The sequence below is a fragment of the Rhopalosiphum maidis genome, chromosome 1 (genome assembly GCF_003676215.2).
Source record: "Rhopalosiphum maidis isolate BTI-1 chromosome 1, ASM367621v3, whole genome shotgun sequence".
Classification (NCBI taxonomy): domain Eukaryota; kingdom Metazoa; phylum Arthropoda; class Insecta; order Hemiptera; family Aphididae; genus Rhopalosiphum; species Rhopalosiphum maidis.
The window spans coordinates 72,667,504-72,684,012 of NC_040877.1; the positions used below are offsets into that span (position 1 = coordinate 72,667,504).

At 28.9% G+C, this 16,509-nt stretch overlaps 1 protein-coding gene across 1 annotated transcript; it reads right to left on the reverse strand.

Moving 5' to 3' along the window:
- Positions 1 to 816: 816 nt before the first annotated feature.
- LOC113548174 (integrator complex subunit 3) lies at positions 817 to 11,788 on the reverse strand. The gene is given in 18 exon segments (XM_026948908.1): positions 817 to 1,149; positions 1,219 to 1,568; positions 3,605 to 3,789; positions 3,862 to 4,069; positions 4,143 to 4,384; positions 4,450 to 4,653; positions 5,391 to 5,664; positions 5,913 to 6,083; positions 7,134 to 7,326; positions 7,979 to 8,058; positions 8,503 to 8,734; positions 8,791 to 8,936; positions 9,007 to 9,275; positions 9,338 to 9,423; positions 9,425 to 9,604; positions 10,317 to 10,484; positions 10,708 to 11,022; positions 11,080 to 11,788. Coding segments are annotated over 17 exon segments (3,162 nt in total). The 5' UTR covers positions 10,807 to 11,022; positions 11,080 to 11,788; the 3' UTR covers positions 817 to 1,074.
- Between the last annotated feature and the right edge of the window lie 4,721 nt (positions 11,789 to 16,509).

Below are 16,509 nucleotides of genomic sequence, written 5' to 3' on the forward strand. Positions count from 1 at the left end.
ACCATATGGTGGTTATACCCACACCACAATTACAGAATAATAATAACTAGTTTTATTTGGAATTTAAAAATTAAATACAAATATAAGTGTAATAAATTGATTAAATGCATTCATCAAAATTATAACAAGTGTCAAAGATAAATATTTTAAATCTTTAAATAAAAGGTTTAAAATATTGTGTACTTGTTATTTTTGAAAAATACTTACTGCGGCAGTATACAGTATATATTATGGTAAATTTAAATTTGTTATATAGTATAAATATTTTTTAAAAAACCGGTGAACAAATAGTAAAAAAGAAACTTTTTAATAAATTCTTGAATACTTATGTTGAACTAATTAATGTTCAAAATCAATTTTTTTTTTTAGTGAATTATATACATAAATATACCAGCTAATTCCTGTATTTCACTCTTTTTTTATTTGTTTCAACATTATGCTAATATCAATAAGTAATCATGAAAAAACAATGGTTAAAAATAAACTAAAAATATTGTTATTTATTGTTTTTGTTTTTTTTAATGTACTTTAATATTTGATCACTTGATGAGAAAAAGTACATTATACTAAAATACTTAATATTATTTTTTATTAAATGAAAAAACAGTTAAATTTGTTTAGCAAAGAATATTATATATTCTTATTTAGTTACAAAATATCATTTTACCAATTTACAACCATTACTTCTCTACATAATTGATAGGTTGTTTGTTTAGGATATATAAAACTGTATGATTACAAATGATAAAAAAGTGTAATTCATTTAAATATATTCAGTTAAAAATATTAGTATTTACAAAAACAGTCACATTACAAACAATAAAAATAATGTACTACACTGTATTAACATGTTAATCGATTAACAATTTAAGAAAATAATTTTTCACCGATTTTTTTTGTATATATATATATATATATATATATACATATATATATTTTTTCAACATTATTACAATTAAATTAAAATTGGGGGAGAGGAGGAATTAAATTGTGAAAAACAACTATGTTTGTTTAGCACTGTTTAACTTATGGTAGAGTATAAATGATTCTACCATGGAGTAAAGATACCTTATATCAATCGCTATCAGATGCAACTGCATTTATTTTTCTCCGTTTTTTTGTCTGTCTTGGTTTTATAACTTCTTCCTCCTAAAAAATTACAAAAACCACATTAATACTTGAATGAACTATCATATTTTACAAAAATTGTTAACTCACTTCACTAGACTCTTCAGAGCTCTCCGACAGGTCTTTTATCACAGACTTAGCATTTTTTTTGTTACTATTACCAAACGTAGGAGCTGCTTTGCGACCACGTTTACCACTTGTTGAATTTTTATTGGTTGTTGGTGTATGAGGTTCATCCTCTTCAAGCAACTGAAAAAGGTTGCTAAACAACATGCGCTGTGTATCTGTACATGCAGCTTGTGCAATTTGCAAAGCTTTTTGCATGCCTTCAGCGCGAAATAGTACAGGACAAGTACCCCGACTGCGAATACGTTCCATGTGACCAAGTATTCGCTCAGCACTGGGTGGCGCTACACCTCCTCTAGAACCTAAACCCTGTCCTGAAATAGAATTAATTACATAATAAAAAAAAGGTAGATAAGTGAGTAGTGCTCTAGAGTATATTGTGTACACTAATTGAGTCACAATACTTGAACAGGGAAAAAATAATATACTAATTGAGTCCGGGGTTGACAAACCAAAAATATACAAATTGAGTCCGAGAATTTTGAGTAAAATATAAAAACAACATAATATAAATAAATGAAAACGACTACGTTCATATTACTTTTATCATATAATAATATAAATAACATATAAAAGCAGGGAATTTGTGGGACTTATTTACATATTCATTTGCGAGGACCACTAACAATTGTGAATCCTTCCATTCAAAATACAATGCTGTTTTATTCAGCCTATCCAAATATTTATCAATTTATAAATGTTTTGTTAAATGTACAATGCGACATAAATCAAAATTAGAAGTACTCATATTATTAATACAAAAAATGATATCAAAAACAAAGAAAATAACACAATTTGAATATGTACAATTTTTATAACATATATTTTTACTAATATAAAAACATAATTTTGTCATCATCTTTATTCATTTAACTATACACAAGTAACATTTTAATTATTGATAGTATATTATAGACATTCATTAACGTATTATAAAATATTAAAAAAAAATTTTTTTAACCATACCTCTAGCATTTTTTGTTACAGACAGTCTTATTAAGTCTGTAAAAATAGGAAGGAAGATGTTTTTTTTTAAGTTTGATGGAAATCAGTTAGTATTAAAACATAAACTAAATTAGTATATACCTTAAAATTTATCCTAAAAGATTTTATTGGGACTCAATTTGTATGCAGATGCTGTACATTAGGGTCACTATTATAGGTCTGTTAAATTTAAATTCAATGATACATCATTGTATATAAAAAACCGATGTTTTTTGTTTTTTTTTTTTTTTTTAATAAAGTTAATATAGTCAATTATTTTACTTTTAGTACTACAATAATAGTGTGATATGGTATTTTCTAAAAATATTCATTTATTCTATTATAATAATATATACTTATAACATATCATAATAATTTATATAACTACAAATGTAATAAGATCTTTCTGTAAATTCTGTAATACAGCAAGAATAGACTCATAAATAGATAACAACATATGAAAAAAAATCAAAACAGCCATTACATATAATAAAGTTCATAATAATAAAAGATACAAATAAGTTTTGAGTTCCCACAAATAATGTTCTTAAATTATAACAAAATAATTAACTTATCATTAATTATTGTTTTAGTAATTAGAAATTTCATCTAAATTCAAACTAAAAATATCTATAAAAAATAATTGTCTGTATATTTTTAGATTTTATGGTTTCAATATGAACTATTTATAAGAAATCTTGTATTAAATTTTTAAATATTGGGTATAAAAATAATTTTTTTTATAAATGTTGTCGAAATTCTAACTTAAAATGCTTATAAAAAAATATTGTGATTATAGATTTTTGATATTTTTTAATTGAAAAATTATCAAATTATGAGAAACTTTGTACTAAATTATTAAGCATTTCTCATCAACAAATAATTTTTAATCGGCATTAATAAACAAAAAAACAAGTGAAAAATTAAAAAAAAATTATGTCTATAAATTGCTCAAAAATATTAGAAAAAAAATGTATTGTAAATAGAAACAATAATATAAACATTTGGTGAAAATTTCAAGTATCTATGGTTTTTTATTTTTGAATTATATCAAAAAAACAAAATTAATTTAGTCAAAAATTGGACTAGCAAAAAATTTCTTGGTTTTCCTTGATTGTTTGTTTGTTATTATCAATTATAAAAATAATTACTAGGAATTATTAAGTTTGACCTCTATAAAATACAAAGTAAATACAATTTAATATCTAAAACCACCCCCCTTTTTTTAAAATTAAAGCATTATTGTGTACTCATACAGTCATGCACAAAAAGAAAAAACACATCAAGATAAAATCAATATATTGATAGCTCCACTCAAAATCTAAAAAAACATATATCAATCAGATATGTATGAAAAATCAATTACCTTGTCCACGTTTTCGTTTAGTTGGAGACACAACTGGGCATCTACTAATTAATAGTTGAGAAACAAGATTAGCTACATTATCTCCATGTTCCAAATACCAACTGGATATCACAGATATAACAAATTGGTCATTTAAAGGTTTAATTTCTCTACATAGTATGGGTTTCAACAAATCTAAAGTGGGCCTAGAATAATTGAATTAAATGTTATTAATAATTAATTTTTTGTGTCATATATTCAAAATAAAATAACCTTACTTTTCTTTTTTTAGCGTGAGCAAAATACTAGTCAGGGTTTCAGGGTGATTATTATAGTCTAATTTTGTGATATTTGATAATATCACTTTAATATCAATGGCATGTGCAGACACTAATTGCCAAAAGAAATATTGTTCCATTGTTTCCCAATCCAATGAACTAGTGGCTAATGATGGTACTGCATCAGATCGAAACATGTTTAATTTACCTATTAAATAATTACAATAATTAATAATTAATTCAAAAAATATTAATCAAGTATTCAGAAAAAAAAATATTACCTTGCAAAATTAAACAAATTATTTCTTGTATTTGTGAACCATCAGTAGTAGATACAACTAAGTGTAAGAAATCTTCATTTCCAACAACGATCTTTGAAAACTGATTATAGACAGCCGGGATTAACCAACAAAACATTGATGCATCATCTTCTTGACATAACTGAAGATCACTCAATAAACATTCATTTAATTCGACTTCTTGGGTTTCACAAAATTCTTTATATACATGAGACTTGATACCACTAAAAATAGAACATTAAGATTAAGATTATCATTGATTTAATTCATGTTCCAATTTTAAACTTACTTATTCATTTTCCTATCAGCATTGTTGTTTATTAAGCTGCTCACTTGCAAATAATAGAGTAATAAATATCCAATTCTAGTTTGGTGTGTTCTCATTTCAGCTAGCAATGATAAAAGTTGTAACCTACGCGAGTCATCTTCAGTAAATTGTGTTAGGCTACGAAACATTACAAATATTGGTTTTCCAATACTGTCTTCCAACGCACTATGAAATTCAATATAAAATCAAAAATAATTAGTATCCATTAAATAAACATTTAATTAAAGATTATTGATGCTTTGATTCTAAGACTATTCTGATCTTAAGGTATAAATACTTATAATACATTTTATAAATAAAAACAAACCAAGAATTAAACAAGGCTAAATTAAATTTTAATTTAAAGTGATATTATAATATATATATATAAAGTAATTGATTTCAAGAAAAAGTCTAACACATTAGTACTACTCTACTCAACTGAGCACAAGTTTATACTATAAATATTGTGGTATTAAATAAATTTAATGAACCAGGAGTCGGCAACCTGCGGCTCTTTCGATCTTAAATTGTGGCTCTCTAGGTCCATACGCAAAAATAATTATTTTATTATATAAAAAAAAAAAAATTATATAAGATATATAATATATATTATATTACATTATACTTTTGTTTCTTTTAAGAATATGAAATACCTACACAGGCCATCATAATCAAATAAAATTAAAAGTATGTACCAAGCTTTCCAAATGCATGCAAAGCCAATATTTCCATTTATTACTATAGCTAAAATACTTGATGTTTTGAGTTAAAAATAATTATATTTTTATTTGTTTATTTTAAATCGAAAATATTGAAATAACAATTTTTGTGGTTCTTTAAAAAGTGGGAAATCATGTAAATTGCAAATTTTGTCTTAATAGGTAGCCAACTACTGTAATAGACAATACATATTAACTTACTCATCATTAAGTACAGATGGAAAGATCTTTTCTTCAATTTGATTTTTCAATAAGCATGAAACACAAGAGCCTAATGCTGCTATCATTTCAGGATATATATCATCATCCTGTACAATTAATTGAACTATTTTCTCCATAGCTTCACATTTTCTTTCATTATCCTTTTCAAAATATAAAGTTTCAGTCTCCAGTCTCAATTCTTTAGATAAAGTTTGCAAAGCTTCTTTATCCAAATCAGGCGGAAGCACATTTTTTTCTTTTAGTTTAACTTTTGCTGAAATACAATTAATTTAACTAATGTAGCATAAGTATAAAGACATTATCTGAACAAAATAAGAAGGGATCTTGGCGTCAAGAATATACTATTCAAATAATGGAAGTCAAGCAATTTCTGACTAAACTGATAGTTGCCAAGGAACCTTTTCACAGTGAACAGAATATATATTACATAATTATTAAAGTTATCCAAATTATTATTTCAATAATTCGGATAACGTTGTATATTTTAATCAATTAACATACATGGGGTAGTTTTAATAGCAGGTACACTGTTATTTTCAAGGATTATGTTTTTCTTAGGACTTGTTTCAGATTCTTCGTCACTAAATGAGATATCATCAGTTTCTGCTATTAACTCATCTTTAAGCGATGAAAGTAAATTATCCATTATGTCGTCATTTTTAATAGGATCACCTGAAATAAAAATTGGCTGAATTAATATTGTTATACATTTAATATAGTTACAGAATGAGTTTTTTTAACAGTGAACTATTAACAATGAGAAGAATTAATGTTATAGAAAATGTGAGATAAGTGAAGCTATAACATTCAGAACTCATTAGTAATTAAGGGTGTAATTAACTAGAAATATACAGTGTTCCCTGAGGATTTAGACATAGCAATATTTCCTAAAATAATGGAGATATCATAATTTTGTTTTTTTTATAAGACTCATAGGGACAAGGAGTATTAAGAAGAAAAAATAAAAACAAAAATTATTTATTTAACTGTTTAAAAATAAAATTGAAGATATAGTCATTTTTAAGTTTATTTTTGTGGAAATTTAGTTTCGAGAAAAATTATAAATTGTTTAATACCATATAAGCGTCCATGTTATCAAATATGTGGCCCAAGGTCTCAGGCTATATAATAATATAAAAATATTCTCAAAACTACAAAATATAATATTAAAAATCACAATGCTATTGAAAATAAAATGTTGAAATGTCAACATTTTCAGAAAAATAAACTACAAAATGATTATTTTCGATTTTTTTTTGAAACTAATTAAATAAAAAATTATGTTTTTAACTTTTTTACCAAAACATTAAATTAAATTAAAATATGAAATACTTGTAGTCCTTAACTGTGTCTTAAAAAATAAACAACAGAATTATCACAGTGGGTAAATCCTCCTGGACAAACCTGTATTTATTTTGCCAGTGTTTATTTGTTTTTTGTTTACTCAATATAATATAATATGTTCAATATTTGTATCAACATTTTAAAAGCCAACTTTTCTTTGGATTGTGTACAGAAAAGAATAGTGGATTCACAAATAATAAAGGTGAAAAAAAGCGATATAGAATGTAAAAATTTTATGTCCCAATTTTCCAAAAAAGTAAATACTTTTAAAAGTAATGAATATCCTGTGTTAAAATATTTGCTTAATACAATTTTTACTAGTTAAATTATCATAAAAAATATATATGTATATACATATATTACTATTATATTTATTACCTTGAACAGCAGGTGGATCACAAAATTCTCGGAAAGTATTTTGTATCATAGCTCTAAGTTCACCATCTATTCGAGGATTTGTAAACAAAGGAACTAATGATGCTAATACTCTTTTATCAAGAATTTGCCGCAATGAAACAAAAATACCATTGCGTATTCGCTCTGATTGAGCTGGATAAAAATTAGGAATAATCTGAAATTAAAAAAATATTCAATAATTAACAACAATTAAAATTTTATTATTTTACAGAATGAAATTTATTAGTGCAAGTTGCTCGTTTACTATCACCTACCATAATAAATTAACTTTAAAGATTTAAACTAAATTGTTTACAAGTTAACTAATAATAAAAACATGATTTAAGTGCATAGGTTACTTTAAGTCTATGACACAAAATTAAGTTAATTTCTTTAAGATTTTATTTAATTAGAAAATTAAATAGTTATTTAAAAAAAATAATAACACATGTAAACATTGACCACAATCTGAACTTTTTCTTATCACACCTTTTAGTTTTTATAGTTTATATAGACCATTTGTTCAGAAACTACATAATTGTCCACAGCCACATTGCCTCCCTCAATTAATTACATACATTTCTTTTTTTCTTTATTTATTGCTTAAAAGCAAACATGTATACTAGTTAGTAGTTTGTATTTATCTTTGCTATTTATGAACTTACCCTAACCTAACCATCCCCTGTACATGCCTATGAATTAACAGATAAAATAAACCTATAGCAAAGAAATTATAATATGTTAGCACAACCTCACTGGATGTTAGTAATACTAGACTAGATCAGTAGAATCTATTAAAAAATTTAAGTTTTAAAATGTATAATTACTCGGCATAAAAAGTCCAGCAAACTGGCCGTCACTGTTGGATGAATACGTAAAGAGTTAAGCATAACTAAAATTGCTGGTTCTGTAAAAAAAAAAAAATATATATATGCAAATTACATTTATATTACAAATGCTTCATAGTTTTTAATTAAGTGTTTTATGTTTTTTTTTTATATATATAAATGATAAATTATACAATTAAGTACATTTTTAGATAATTAAAATACATTTAAATACAACATATTAAATTAAAATCTCAGTCATGGTTAAGTGAAAGCTATACCCACATGTATTATCACTGTTTTTCACAAACGAATATAATACATTTATACATCGGATTCTTAGTACAGCTTATTTGTAGTTAATATTAAAGAAACTTTACATATTAATGAATTTAAAGAGGATATTAGCAGTTTTTTTTTAGAATCCGGTAAGTAGATTTGCAATGTTTCGTGTGTATAATATAAAGACAATATAGAAGGGTATAGTCTCCTTTTAAATTTTTAAACAGCTGCTAATGACTTACCAATATTCATAATATTATCATGTTTTGGATCGTAACAAACCCAGTCATAAAATAAGGCCATTTTAGCATTAGCTAAAGCTATATTTGATGTACATGTGGTAATAAGCCAACCAATAACAGCCCAACGAGGTATAATATCTGAACACAACAATTCATTTGTAGGATGTATAAGCCCAACAATAAATCGGATTAAATCACTTCTTAAAGATTGTGCTTCAGGCGTATTCAAATACTGCAAAACAAAACAATATTATTTTGGAGAAAATAAAACAAAAAGTTTATATTTACTTTGTTTTGGAACCATTCTTGGTATCTCTTATGATGACCAAATCGAACTGAAGAAGTAAAGAACACTAATTTACGTTCCATATCAGGTGTTAGTCGGGATTGTAAAAATCTTCGAGATGTTCGAGTTTCTAATATTTGTATAATACCTAAACATTAAATTAATTAATACAATTTTTTTTAAATAATACATTAATTTTTGGTCTTAACTATAAGTACCATTTGTCAAAGTTGGACTTAATGATTGAGGATTATGAAGTAAATCTTTCCACAGTGCTTCAAATTCTGGTATACGTGAAACATTTTGTAGCAATCTAATTAAATCTCGACCAATAACCAAACAATCTGTGAAACGATCACGTAATAAAGATATAGTGAAAGCCACTTCTCGATTGCGTAGAGGAATTAAACTACTGTGATCTTCAATAAAACGTAAAAAAGAATACACAACGGATGCTATCAACCAAGGAAATCTCTCTAACCATTTTCTAAAACACAAAAAACATCATATGAAGTGTAATAAAAATGTATATTTCAATATAAATCATACCTATGGTCTTGATAAAGATCAAGGAAATATTCAATGAGTGAAATATTGGTTGTAGAAATATCACCACCTGCTGCATTTCGCATCAAAGTTCCAACAAAGATTATCTACACCAGCAATATTATTTCGTACCATTTCTCGAACTAGCCACAATAGTTGTTTGCGAGGAGCATCTAGAAGTCGACTCCATTTTTCTAAAGTAAATTGTTGTAAATGAGATATAACACTTTGTAGACCATCGCGTGATAACAAAGTTAAATCTCTATATATCTGTTGAAAGAATAAATGTAGAATTAAGATTATTTTAACAAAAAATATGAATTTAAAAAAAAATTGATAAATTTTATTATCAAGATATTTTTCAACAAATTGTAGCGTTTAAAAATGTACAATGTTAATATAGTACTTAGACTGTCTAGATAGATGAGTTCCTATTCAATTAGTGTTTCATTATCGAATAAAGACAATAAAGTAGTTTCAAACAAGAGCAGCAACTAGTAGCAATGCTGACAATCTAACCACCAAATAAGCCCTAATGTCATATCTAAAAGCTATGATCTTTATATTACAAATATTAAAGGACCCTTCATCATGGTGTTTATTACCGAATCCACTAAAATTAAGAACCAGTATTGCTGCAACTAGCATTAAGTAATTTAATTCTAGAAAAAAAATGAATACAAATTAAAATATTTCTTTTTGGGGGATAAAAAGTCATAAATAAATGAGAATTAATATTTAATAATTTTCTTGTACATGAAAAAGTTTTCAACAACAATTTTATATTAGAATTGCTACTATACAATAAGTGGGAGATAGGTGTAAATGATTTATAATGAATGAGGCGCATAATACCATGAAAAATAATACTTATACAATACGCCATGGAAAAAAAATTGTAATTGAGAACCCCCTGACCACATATAAGTGGTTATACATTTTTGCAGACATTTTCAACAACACATAGCACACGCATACATACTTTGTCAGCGTTTTTTGTATCTAGAAGTACAGCTGTCAACAGCCCCAAACTGATAACTTCCTCTTGGCTCTTGTCCTTGCTAATGTGACTGGTGAGCGCGTCATGGTACTCGCGGTCATTGAGGCCAGTCGTTAGGCTCTGGAGGGTCTGATAACACCGTTCGTATTTCTAAGGGATAAAACAAAATAAAGACCCGACATCGATTGGATACTACGACGACGGTCAACGCACAAGGCTCGCGCACACAACGTACAATATTATACGACGACGACGTGCGGGTCGTGCACACACACACGGCACGGCACTGTTATAGTATCGTTTCGTACAAGAGTGCGAGCGAGGTACGGCGCGACAGAGCGGTTGATCGTTGATCGTCGACGACTGCGCTTACCTCTTCGATCTCGTCCTTGCGCTCGATCACCGAGTACGTGAACAACTTCAGCTGTTGCTGTTGCTGCTGCTGCTGCTGCTGCTGCTGCTGGGCGGTCATGGTTCCACGGCAATACGGCTATCATCAAACAACAATATAGCGCAACGCCACCGCCGCCACCAACATAATATATCACCAACACACGTCCGCACACGACGGCCACCCGCCCGACGCTGTCTCCGGTCGCTGCTGCTCACGTATCGTCGACACGCACGTGCACCAGAATATTGGTGGCCAGACCCATGTTCCGGCGGCAGCGGAGGAGGTCGGTGGTCCCTGCAGACCACGAGATTATACGCGGTCCGTGATGATATTATAATAGGTAGTTACTACCTACGTGTTCGGCGGCGCGCGCACACACGTTGCGACTCGGCAACTGGTCCAGTCCAGCTGACGATAGTGGAGAGTGACGAGTGACGATTATGGGTCGGCCGAGCAGAAGTGATGCGTGCGTGACACGATCGAGCCAAGGACGTCTCGATAGTTGATCGTTGTCACCGCGCGCGAACAATGCGATGGTCGATCGGTGACGGTGGTTTTCGTTGTTGTTGTTGTTGTTGTTGTTGTTGTTGTTGTTGTTGTTGTAGTGTAATCTGTTGTGGCAGTGGGTAGCGAGTCGCTTCGAGACTCGGGTTAACGTTCGCTGAAACGTTTGTCGTTTATTTATTTATTTGATTTTTTTTTTTCCCCCGTCGTCAGTTCGAAACACGATAACGTCGCGCGCGCAACGGATCGGACCCTTACGCGCCTATGTGCGTGCGAGCGTGCGTACGATAATGAACATAATAATAATAATAATAATAATAATAATAATAATAATATAACGTCTCGGCGGACGGAGTCGGACGACGGACGACAACCAGAGAGACGACGACGGAACGATCTAGTGGGAGAGTGGCGCGAGGAGAGAGGATTTTTGGCGTCCCACAAAATGTGTGCGCGCCTATATTATTATTACGATTGTGCCCGATGTCGGCCACACCGCGTGTGGGATATCGTGTGCGTTGTGTATACTGTATGTTAATGTGATAATAAAAAAAAAAAAAAAAAAAACGAAATTTCGAAAGAAAGAGAAACAAACACGCCGCGACGAACCGACGACGGTGATAGATAAAGAATGAACGAGGGGGAGTGTGCGTGCGTTTGCGTGTGATAGCGCACTGGGCCAGTATGAGAGAGTGTGCGCGCGCATGCGTTCGGTAACGACTACAACGGCTTTGGTGTGGTCTACTTTACTACGCGCGCGGCCAACTCGCGCACCGTCCCGATAGCGAGTGCTGACTGCCGAGTGCTGTCGTGCTGAGTGTGGCGACTGCTGACTGCTGAGCAGTGAGCGGCAACCGACGCACCGGGCTCCGGCACTGCCACGGTAAAGAGACGGACGGCGTATGTTCGGCCAGTGCGGTGTGCTACGTTACACGTAGTATGCGGCTATATCATCATCCCATGTTGCCTGTATCATGAACTCATTACACAGCTGTCGTATTTTTCTTTTTGCTTCTGCCCTCGATATAATATTTTGTTATTGCTTAAACACCATAAAGTTCCGTTTCCTCCCCAGCCAGGTCGATAAAACGTAATAATACGACTAATTTTTTGTTTATTGATAATATCTATATCCGACATCCGTGATAGTCACTACATTACCTGACCAAATATATCTGAACAATTAATAGTCCGTGCTGCCCAGACGCCCAGTGTCGGTCTGGATTGTGATTAGGCCCCCGGCACAATCATATTTTAATGCGCCCTTTTAGAAAAATAAAAAAAAAAGTTTTTTTTAATTTATAATTTTTATAAATATGAGACATATACAGGTAATTCAATCGATATGAAATTACATTTTTTTTATGATTAAATAAATACAAAATGAAAGTAATACTATTTAATAATATAATATATATTGTAATTTATAATAATATTTTTTTAAATAATTTTCTCTTCAATTCTTGACTATAAGATGCTAATTGATCAATTATTTCATCTTTTATTCGAATAGGTAAATTTAATTTATCTTCTTCTGCAAATAAGGACATTATTAGTTGAAGATGTTCTTGATTGATAGACGACATAGGTATTTATGAGTACAATGTTCAATGTTTATGAATTGATTCGACTGAAACTCGAGTATGGAATCGCGAGTAACCTTAATATTTTTTTCTCCATTTATCTATGGGCCCCTATAAATTATAATATACAAATATGTGCAAGGGCCCCTGTCGATCACCAGGTAGCCGGGTGAGCCAGACCGGCACTGGTGCGGCCCTTAAATTAATTAGCATTAATATTTTAAATATTTAATAATAAACCGCAATTAATGGTAAGTAATACATATTATACTCGCTGTCCTGTTAATCACTATAATGAGATACCGCCGTAGTAAAGTTATCGGCTTAATATTATAGTTAATTGTAATTAATACATTTATTATGTATAATATTATAGTTACTCAATTCGTATTGTCGCTCGACACGCAACGTATGGATTTCTGACGACGGGTGGTGATAGCTGAGAGCGTAGCTCACTCTGTCGGGTGACCGATCGGCTTTATTACGGCGCCTCCGAATCGTATAGGTACTCTTCCCGAAAATCGCTCCATCGAACCGGTGTATATGAGCAAAGTGTGCACTCAAAGTCAACTACTGTCGAGCCGTCTCCATGTCTGTCGATATAATTTTGGTGACACTCGATTCGAAATGCTTTTATGTGCTTTATATGACTGAGTACTCGCAGTAACACATAACAAACATTTTCAGTTTTTAAATTTCAACGGTTTACCGTTTAGTTTCGCAGAACCCAGACAATTCAGTTATAGACAGTTATAGTCATATTGTAAAGCAATTTAAGTATTAGATATGAGATGTGCAATTCACAATTTTCCTACCTTTCAGTGGCGTCATTTGTGGGATGCAAGGGTGTGCAAATGCATCCCATGAACAAAATTATTGTTATTTATTTTATACTATAATTTCTATGAAATGATCTACATTTACAAAAAAAAAGGGTGTTGAAAAAAATTCGTGGGATGACTCGACAATGCGAGTTACTGGTATTACTTTAGATTTTTAATATTGGTTTTGCATCTCATGAAAAAATGTGAAATGATGCCCCTGCTACCTTTTATGTATATACCTATAGGTATATTATATACCCTTTCGTGAATCGTGATTAATAAGCTTCTATAGAAAAAGACAACAGCTGACTATAGATAAATTATACGCATACTAGTTTCTGATGATTATTTTATTACTATACATATTATACAGTATACACTATACACGATATACCAATCATATGAAGAATTTGTATTATTTTTTTATTCCGAATAAGTTTTCTAACATTCATCATAAATAAAGTATATCAGATATCAGAATATAAAGAACACTTAAAAATAATTTAAACATTAATTTTTCCTTATTAGTTTAATATTTTATTTGAACAATTTTTTTCATATAATACTCATTATATTATATATGTTCATTAGTGCAAATAATACAGGCTTAAGTTAATATTCTAAAGGGGAAAAGGTCAAAAAACTGCCATTCTGACTTTAAAATCAGACGTGATACATTGAAATACTTTTAGTATGGTATATGTGTTTTATTAAGTATAAATATTTAAGCTTATTCCCCCTCCCGACCTACAAATGTTTCAGTCCATCAATACCCAAAAATGTTGTTTATTTACAACTATGAACATAATATTTTATGAATTATATAAATAATAACATAATATGTAGGTACCTATTGTACCTACTTTTTCAGTATTTTGTTTACAAATTTACTGTATTTATTGAAAGTAAAGAGAATAGAGAGATATTTTGAGATATTTTGGATTTAGATATAAAAACCGAATTTGAAGAATAAATTATTTAATATTTTCACAGACTCAAACTTTTTTATCGCAAATAAAAAATATAATAATACATAATAGAATGCTTTTAGTATTGAAATAACGTCATCTGACAAGATTCAAGTAGTCTTAAAAATTAATTATTAAGTATAAAATATAAAAAACTATAAATAGCTACAATCCAGTTATTCAAACTAACTGATTTCTGACTTACTGAGTTTATTACATGGAAGGTATACGGTATACTGTTATTTAAATATTGCTCATCCGGCTTACGAGATTACAGGCTTATATAATTTATAAACGAGGACAATAAGGTTAAGAAGTTGAAACTAGCTGCCAAATGCTATGAATCTTCAGTCAATGTTTCATTTTAGGATTGATAAATTTAATGATCGCAATGACATGCCATGTTTAAAAATTAAATAGTTCGGTTCTACAGTTTCTATGTATAGATAGAAACCTTGCTGTATATAATTTAATTATAATAATATGTATTATATTATTGTTGTACAATATAATGTTTGTTGTTAAAAGTCAAATGGTATTAATTCCAGAAAAATTAAAACATAGATCATTGTTGAACTATTTAATTAAAGCGTCAAACTTAAAATTTATACTTAAAGATAATTAGTTGGGTATGAATTTAATTAATTTGTATACTAATTACGAATATAAGAATATAATAATGAAAATAGGTTTCCTATTTATCTACGTTACAACCGTTACATTTTAGAATTAGAACATAACATACATAAACAACGGCGCAACAGTTCAGTTACAAATAACAGAATAACATATATACCATAAAAACTAGAAAGTTCTATTGTAAATTTAAATTATTAACTTTTAATCACAAACTATTTAATATTTATATTAGTGTTATGATTAAATAACAAAAAACAAACTATAATAATAAAGACAACAATGATTAAATAATTTTAAGAAGGTTTATACAATTATTATAGAATATAATCAATAAATAAACAATACACGTTAAGTTTAACAGTATACGTACACTATTATCGGTATAAATAAACGTGTTATGAATTATGAGTAAGCATTACACATTTACACATGGTGACTTACCTTTAAGTTATAATTTATAGTTTACCGTTTACCTATAGTATACTAGTATTACTACTATAGAATACTAGTCGGAACATCTGATAGGTAAGTACCTACTATAACCATAAATTGTATTAGTCTTTACTGCATTGATATTTTTTTAACGTTATATGTACTTATGTTTGAAATATTTTTTTTTTTTTTAATTATTAAATGTTTAAAACAATAAAATGTAAATTACAAAGCAATACGCTTTTCGTTGATATTTCTACGAAATACTATTATTTTTTTTTTCCACTAAAATAAAGGTGATGCCTACTGCCTTAGGTACCTCTTACATTATTATTATCACTTCTGAGTACATACCTACATCAAACGCAATTTTTCAATATTTCAAATTGCAATTATTAGCCATGAGAAATTTCTTAATTTATCAAATTTGTCTAAAATGTGACTAATATATGACTATATAAATTATGAGTATGAATGTAACATAGATTTTCTTTTTTCAAATTCTCGATAGTAATTTTTTTATTAATTAATTCAATAAATAAGTTTTTTAATATAAGTTAAATATATAACTTAAGGGCTAAGCGTTGCACCAAACTGTAAAACTATAATTTATATCAATAAGTTAAAAAGTTTCAGAATGTATTTATTTATGTAAATATTATGTTCTTTGAAATATTTTTTCCTTTTCGACGTTATTTTTTGACAAATGTTATTTTATTATTTGTATGCTTACCTACATAGTGTGATTCAATATTTGAATAAAAGCTGTTCGGTGTTTACTCATCAGTCATCACATATAATACAACGTACTTATTAGTCATTATTATACTT